General features: G+C 33.4%; 1 protein-coding gene across 1 annotated transcript; it reads right to left on the reverse strand.

The window, feature by feature from the left end:
- Window positions 1–3,028: 3,028 nt before the first annotated feature.
- On the reverse strand, window positions 3,029–7,546 carry LOC141676552 (DUF724 domain-containing protein 3-like). The gene is made up of 9 exons (XM_074482222.1): window positions 6,970–7,546; window positions 6,097–6,507; window positions 5,902–6,004; window positions 5,700–5,821; window positions 5,120–5,204; window positions 4,615–4,983; window positions 4,392–4,532; window positions 4,155–4,283; window positions 3,029–4,040 (listed from the first exon to the last, which is right to left on the reverse strand). Exons 1-9 carry the CDS (start codon window positions 7,393–7,395, stop codon window positions 3,415–3,417), a joined length of 2,412 nt encoding a protein of 803 aa, XP_074338323.1. The 5' UTR covers window positions 7,396–7,546; the 3' UTR covers window positions 3,029–3,414.
- Window positions 7,547–8,677: the final 1,131 nt, after the last annotated feature.

Genomic DNA, 8,677 nt, shown 5'->3' on the forward strand with positions numbered 1-8,677 from the left:
CACATATAAACTGCATAACCACTCGGTAAAGTATTAAAAAGGGATAAAATATTTTTTAAACGCCACAACAATTTTTAAATTGGTAATTTAGCTATTCAACCCCCCTTCTAGCTTGAAATAGCCCTCTTACGGGACCTTATAGTGGTGATTTATGATTTTCTAGTATGGTTGTACTTATTCTTCTTAGATGCGTAGCTAACATCTAAGTCGTTTGTTAATCTTTATTGAAGTGAAAGTGGATATAGAGGTTTTGAACATGCCATGCTAGCATAGGTTTGTGTATGTTGTCATGCATGATTCGTAATGTAATTTTAACCATCTTACACTTCCCTATGTAATCTCAATAGATAACTTGCTCATTAAACCAATATGTTTTCAAATCTTATAGACGTATAGGGTCTAAGCATAATTGGTGTCTGCTCAATTTCTCTCTTATTTGTGGATGTTTAGTATTATGATATACGTATATCGAAAGATAGTGTATATTAATTTTGTGTTATCTGATTAGTTGTCATCACCATCACATGCTAAGATTAAGGGCTTAAACTCTGAATGAAGTATTTAATGAAGTTAGAATCTCATATTTTATCTCATATAAGTAAATCAGTTGTATTCTCTTAGTGAATGCATGCTAGTATAATCACTTTAATTAGCTAATCAAATCAAAATTGATACTTATCGTAGAAGTGAATAATAATCATAAATTATTGCATAAGTGCATATTTTGTTTAATGCAGTCTATGTGGTAACGAACTTAACTTAATCTTATACTACTTGTGATCGTGTACGCTTGCGTGGTTTTGTGCGAACAAGGTCTTCTCCCAGTCGATGACTTAAGCAGTTTCTGTTGCACCTCTGGCTCGGTTGGCCCTTGGCAGTTGTCTAACCTGACTATTCTCCATATTCCTCTTAAGCCTTAGGATTTCTGCTTCATGAGCATGTATCCTTTCTTCAAAAGTCTGGGGTTCCATTCCGTGAATTTCCTGATATTCGGGATGCCTGCCTCCCACGGGCTCGCGACACCTGCCTCCAACAGGATCTTTATCCCTACGTTTATTCCCGTGATGGCCATCCTCATCGGTTGACTCTCCACTCTCCTCAGTTGTATAAGGTACGGAGACATCTCGTTCATTATTGGTTGGTCACAGACCTCTAATATAATTAGGGTCGTTCCATGGCTGTGATGAAGGCGGTATGGGTTGCCTACTTCCTCCAGCCTCTGAATATATTGGCATCATATAAGTGGGGTTTATAGGCATGTGATGTACTATGGTTGACATCTCGAACCCCGCGGATTGTGCCCCCAAGGGAGGGTTCAGATTCGAGTTTTGAGGATTCGCCCCTAAAGTGGGGGGTGGCTGAGATTCAGATTGGGGAATCAGAGGAGTCACTCGGGAATAAGTTGAGTGAAAGGGAATCTTAACGGTTGATGAGATTGCCTGGGTAGTTCCGGCCGTTGTTCCTTCAAACATTGTTTCCGCTTCGTGTGGTTACCATGGTTGATGTCTTCTTCCCACAGACGGCGCCAAATGTTATGGGTAAAAAATTAGGGTGTATTTAATGCTAGGGTTCGTGAGCTCAAAGGTCTTATTTGACTGCTCTCGTACTTCGTGACTTAATCTGCCTTCACAAGATGCCTACGTACCTTGCTGTATGACAAGGATCAAGTTAAAAAATGTAGTTCTGAATTGTGAGGTGCCGTGAGTTAGATTAGGGTTCGGAGATTTGGTGGGTAAGTTTCAGATTTAGAGTGGACTTTGAAGTCCTAGAATTTAGGGATTTGCTTCCTTATGTGACTGTGTGGCTTGATAACTACTCTTTTGAGAGTTTGATTTTGATTTGAACTTTTTTTCTCAATCATAATTTGGGCTCATTTATGACCTACGAATTCTATAATAAATTCTTGGTCTGTGAGCCCCTTGAGCCCAATTAATGACATATTAATAGTTGGGCCTTAATAACTGGACTTCATCTTTGGATCCAATCGAGCATAATCAATGTGCTTATTTATTACGTAGTCATGATTATTTTTATCCCCCTCAGTTGGCCACGACCTTCTTATTCAAACCTTTTTTTAAACTAGATTATATATATAGGGTTGGATTTCATGAAAAAACATTTTAATCGGAGAATATTGAAGAACAATTTATTTTTTGTATCATTTATTCAGGATGCATGTGTTATGTTAACAAAAACAATACGAAAGCGGATTAGTTAGTTACTAAGTTACTTTAGTACCCGTTTGGTAAATTTTAAAATAAGTAACTTATAACTTAAACTGAATAAGTGAGTGATAAACGATAAGTTGATAAATGCTTATAAGTTATATAAGTGTTTAGATAATTTAACTTATAAGTAAGAATTGTTTTTATTTAAATTAACTAAAATAAATAATTTTTAAATATAATTATTTTAATTCCTATATTTTGAGTTAGATTAACATTTAAAAAATATATTTCAAAACTAAAATTGATAAAAAAATGAAAAATAAAAAATAAGTTAAGAAAAAGTACGTCGTTACTAACATTCAACTTATTAGTTTATAAGTTATAAATTCAACTTATAAATCGGCTCGACAAATACTCGTTAATAAGTTGTTGCGGACTTATAAGTCAATAAGCCGACTTATTACATTTGCCAAATGGGCCTAAATTTTAGACTGTCAAATATTCTTCAAAATATTTAACAGTACAGATTGCAGGGACTTATTATTTATTTATGTACACTGAAGTGAAATGTAGCCTACTATCCAGTATCTACATTTCAAAATACAGGGGCACTATGATTTTGATCATTAATTTAAAGTCTATTGAACATCCAAATTTTCTTGAAAAATTTTTAAGTATTAAATTTTTATTCAAGAATAGTTATTTTTGTAATTATGTTGTCAATACACTTTAAAATGTCGTTTATAAAGTGAATATTTATTTTGAAACTGATGAATTATATTGAAATTGAAGCTACACTTGACCCACAATTATGGATTCTAGAAAAAAATAGAATGAAAACTGCTAAATATAAGTTATTTTCTAGAATATTTTTTCTATCTAAGATTACAATAATAATTTAAATTGTTCTCTACTGTTTCAGTCTCACCACATTATTAGCATTACAATTCTTTTTTGGGGTTTTCTACGGTTAACATTTCCTGAATTTAGGATTTCACAGTTCACATAATGTAACTTTGACATGCTTCCCATTCCCAATAACATTTCAAGTGCTAATTTGGGCAGTAAATTTTGTACAATACTAGAAGCAAACATTCCAAGTACCAAAACTTGAGCTCAATTGTGGTAGATCCACACCCACAAGTACAGACAACCCAAACGTCTAGCTATATTTCTAGGCCCTACTATTAGCCGCATAATCTCTAACAGAAGTTGCAAACTAAAACACTTTGCACATCACCACCATTCACAATGGACAGCCAGCAATACTTTCAAACTCGTCTTTCACGCTGCGAGCATTTTCACTAATATTTTCTTGTTTTGATTGCAGTGTCGAAATCTCATCCTCTTTCATCACCTTCCATGATTCAACCTCGTTGAGCTTTTCTGCTAACTTTTCAATTTTCTGGTTGATATGGATGATCACTTTGCGTAGTTCATCTTTCTCCAGCACTTTGTTTGTTATTTGATCTTCTATTTTTCTGTACTCTGCTTCAAGCTTTTGTTTCTTTTCTTTCTTAGCCAGCAACATCATTAAGCGTGCTCGAACTGGCTCAACTTTGAACCCCTGTTTCTCTAAGTCAGCTACAGTTTGCAGATAACTTTTAATGACTGTGCTTGGATCGGTGATCGTCAACTTTGAAGTTTTCTCCACCACAGTTGAAAATATTATCATCTGGCCTATCGCTAATCCTTCACGGGCCTCTTCTCTACATTTTGAAAGCAGAGAAAAGTGTGGCTTCTGTTCTGTCTTTCTATATATTTCCATAGACTCGACTGATTTCCAAATTGGCGAGCACTTGATAAATGGTACTTTTTCATTTTTCAAGCTACCACAGCTTATAATCGCAGAAGGTGTTCCAAGTTCACCGCCTTTATCATTGTAATAAGCAAATTGAACTCAATATTTCTATAATCTTAAAAGTTAAAATAAAGTATAAACTTCTACTAATAACAATAAAAATTATATTTTTATAGTCAACTTACTTCCAATATCTGCAATATTATTTTGCAGAGGAAATTGCACCATATCCTTTGTATCCACTGCCGAACTTTTTTGACTATGTGCTTCTCCATCAATTATAGTAGCAAACATATCTGAAACAAGCAAAGCTCCTGCAGATATAAACAGTAAGTTCCTTCACAACTAAAATCACAAAATTACGAAAGAAAAATCCAGAGCGTTGCTTCTCAAATCAACTGTAGTTGTTGAAGATTGCTTACCACTTAGTAGAGGTAGATCATCATTTAAACCATGTAAAGGATCATCAATCAGTAATTGACCTTTAATGTTATGATCATCTATTTGCTGATCAACTGTTTCATTTTCCTGATCCTCAGCTATAGGTATGTTTGTTGTCACACCTTAATCAAGAAACACAATGATTTTTATGCAAGTATGAATCCTGGTAAACTCTTGTATGTATCAATAACTTCCAGCACATACCTTGTTGCTGAGACGAATTATCTACAGATTTACTCTTTTCACCATGCCCATTTGACAACCATTCCTTCCGCAGCTTATCTAATTTATTTTCCTGGTCCCTGACTAGATGAATGATTGTTTTCATTTTTTCATGTCCACCTGACATAGATTCGTTAGGAAGCTTCTCAACTCTTGTATTCGTTCCTGTTTTGTTTGTCTGTTTCTTGATTAGAGAGATGTTCGGTATTCCGCTCAATAACTTGCGCCTACGAAGGTGGTTCAGAACCTTCCTTTCAGCTACAATTAACTTCTTATAGTCCTTACATGAGAGCATGAAATCATCTTCATCGGGTTCTTTATCAATTTTCATAAGCATTAGATTATCCTTTCCTGCATTTGATTCAGCTTCACTCGTCAACATAAACATTGAACACAACAATTTCAGCCGACAAACTTCTAGCGATGCGTTCATATATATAATTAGAAATTATATGAGTTTCCTATTTAAATTGATCGTCATCCTTACCTATCTGTTCTTCAAGTGAAATTTTTTCCAGTCGACCTCTCTTCTTGCTTGGGGTTCTCTTGGTTCCCCTCAATTCTTCAATGTTCTAGACATAATGAATAGTTTTATTAACAACAATAACAAAGATACTGCTCATATGGATGATCCTAGATTCATATTTCAACAATCTATTAAATAAATACATTTAATACTAAAAAAGACATCTCATGCAAAACTAGCGCCCTAAAAAAGACTCATGTAGGTCCAACGCCCAAAAATATGTGGTTTGTTTAAAAACAGAAAAATCTAAATGCATTTTTTCTATATCCTTGACTTGCTGATGTCACCAGTTGGAAAAGGAGATATATAGTAAGGCTGCATCACTCTTATGGTTACCTGCCACTGGGGTACCAAAGCCCGTCTACTTAACAACATGGTAGGCCATAATTATTAATGTGTTTGTTGTTGCATTCCAGGTAATATTAGTGGTGCAATGGACAATAAAATATATATTCTAACTAATAAATGCATAGCCCATAAATTAGCTGAATTTGTATTCGTCCTAATATAGAACTGAAATTTATTCTTCAAATAAACAAACCCCAAAATTCCTCATTTGTTTCTTTTGATTTTGTTTCACATGCGTCTCGGATGATGCACCAAGTTCTTCATTGACAGGCATATTAGCTTCATCAACACAGACTGCAGCATCATTCTTCTCCCCTGTATCATTCTCCACATATATAGTAAGACAGGAGATTATTTGTAGATTCGATTATAAGTATCTACTAAATAATGCATACCGGTAGTAGTTCTGCAATATTTCCCAGCACGTAGTATTCCTGGAGTACTCTTTCTTTTGTAACTTGTAAAGGACTCATATTTTATAGCAAGTAGTTTTATATTCTGCAAAATTTTAAATATAATGTTGACATTTGGAAACAGAATATTTGCTAATTCATTTGTAAATGAAATGATGATGGGAAGATATATAGTACCTGAGATGTTGTAGTCCATTTTCCATCAATCCAATCCAACCGAGGCCTCAAATTGAGATGATTGCATTCCATTTCGTTCTTTGACTGAGTAACGAGGACAACATACTTTCTATCTCTTAGGATTCTTCGAATCACTCCGGTCCACCAGCAAAAACGGTAGTATGCTTCTACTTTGTGGAGCACATCAAATTCTTGTTCCTCAACAGGTGGAGGCACAGGTCGGATGCATTGAGAATCAATAAATTCTGTTCGAAATTCAGGCTTATCGTCCACTCCAAAGAACCTATACTTTACCAAGAATTTATTTCCTTCTACTTTCAAGACACGTCCAGTGTGCCATACATTATAGTTTTCACTTTCAAAAGTTACTTCCACTTCTGTTCCTTGGCTAATCATCTTATATATTTGGCTCTTTAATTTTATGAGAAGAGAAGCATACAACAGGTCAGTCCACACAAATGCAAAACATGTAGTACTCATAAAAGGAATGCATCTACAAAACAAAGATACAATCATATTTTCCTTGACACACCAAAACAAGATTCATCTTTCCTTTAATAATCTTGCATTGAGGTGGTATAGTAAGTTTTAAGTTGGGTCAAATGCAAGATATCATTTTTATGATCCACATATTTCAATTTTCAAACACATGTCTATCATTTGAGCATGTGAATAAAATATCTAAAGAAACAACTATGCAGTTGTCATCCTGACATTGCATATTTAATAAAAAAAGCTCTCTTAATATTCAACATACTCCATGAAAATCATAAAATAATAAAAAAAAACATAGGATATGCACAGGTTCTAATTCCCCTTGATACTGACCCAAAAATAAAATGAAAAAAAGGAGAATGAAAAAAGGACAGAAACCTGTAACTTGGGCTTTTGCCATTTGCCATGAATCCAGTCCAAATGAAGGCGAAGATGATCTTTATGTACAATCAACTCATCTGGGGGATTCTGAAAATAAACCAAGAAGTTACCCTCTTCCAGAATCTCTATAACTTGACCTTTCCACCATCCATCACGATGATAAGCATCAACTATATCATAAAGCTTTATAATGTAACCACCCTTGTCAAGAGGAGGCAAAGGTCTTAAACATGATACATCTACTGTCTCCTCTAGAGGATTCGAGTCCTTGCCTTCACTCTCCATCAAATGATCATACACCACTTGACATTTATTATCTTTAGGGTTTTTTGTAACTGTGGCTACGTAGCATGCACCTCTGAAACCTTCATCATCACTTCTAACTTCTACTCTAGAACCTATTGTGAAGTTGTGATCCACCATTTTCACACCCAATTTTTGGTTTGGGAACAAGATTAAATTAGATGTCTGGTCTGAAAAAGTGTTTCTTGGAAATGACAAAACATTGGGGTTTTACATAAATGTATTGTCCTCTTTTTCTGGATGGTGCTGCAAGATCGATGCGGGGATTAGACAGGGGGTGCAACTTGTTAAAAGGCCTAGGCAGTTTTTATCATGAAATGAAGTAAATTATACTACTGATGGTAAAGTATTTTGTGCCTGTTTGAGCGTAAAACTTATTCATTTTATTTCTTTTGATTTTTACATGCTGTTTGGCAAAATAAGGCCGTTTTTATCTCATAAATGAGCAAAATGAGAATGTGGTTATTGTTAACTTTCAATACAACTTATTTTGTGCACGGGGGTTCGTGTCCTTAAATATAGTAATTTAAATTTTGCTATATATAGCTTCTGGTTAATATTTTAATTTCTTTTTAAATTTTATTTACTCAATTATATAATAATTTTAATATATTTTATTAATATATAAATAATAATAAATATAATAAAATAATTAAGAAGAAGCAGTGCTCGTAATTTATTAGAGATAAGTTATGGTCGTAGTTTAACAAGTAAAATATATCTAATAGTTTAGCAGGTGTATAATGCTATTTTTTTTATTTTTAATAATCAAAAAAGGGGAATAATGGTTGAACCAAATACGTTTAGTCCAAATTTAAAACTCTTGCGATGCGCAAACTTGTTTTAATATTATATGATTTTTTAATCTAATTTGAGTTGATTTTTTTTTAATATTATTTATAAATTTGAATTGGATTTTTTTAACTTATAAATTATAATTACCAAACACATCAATAACTTATAAGTAAAATTATCCAAACATCTGAATAACTTATGTTAAGATGTTCATATCATTTATACGACACTTTCCAACTTTAAGTTATAACTTACATTTTTCAAGAAACCCAAACAGGCCTTAAATGAGATAAAAGTCCAAATTTAAGTCATAGCTTACATTTTTCAACAACCCAAACGGGCCTTAAATGAGATAAAAGTTTTGGAGATAAATTATATAAAATTTATATTATATATTATTTATTTTCCTTCTCTCTAAAAATTCGAGAACACGAATAAGAATGAAATGAAATTATTTTATTTATCTTATACTTACTTTTCACCTTTTTAAAACTCCGGAATAAGGTGTTATTAGTAATAAATTACAGTGTATGTCAGCCTAAGCGTAGGTTGAGCAAACCGCATTTAAGCGACAGCCTCCGACTTAGGAATCATAATTATAAATTCT

The sequence above is a fragment of the Apium graveolens genome, chromosome 8 (genome assembly GCF_009905375.1).
Source record: "Apium graveolens cultivar Ventura chromosome 8, ASM990537v1, whole genome shotgun sequence".
Lineage (NCBI taxonomy): Eukaryota > Viridiplantae > Streptophyta > Magnoliopsida > Apiales > Apiaceae > Apium > Apium graveolens.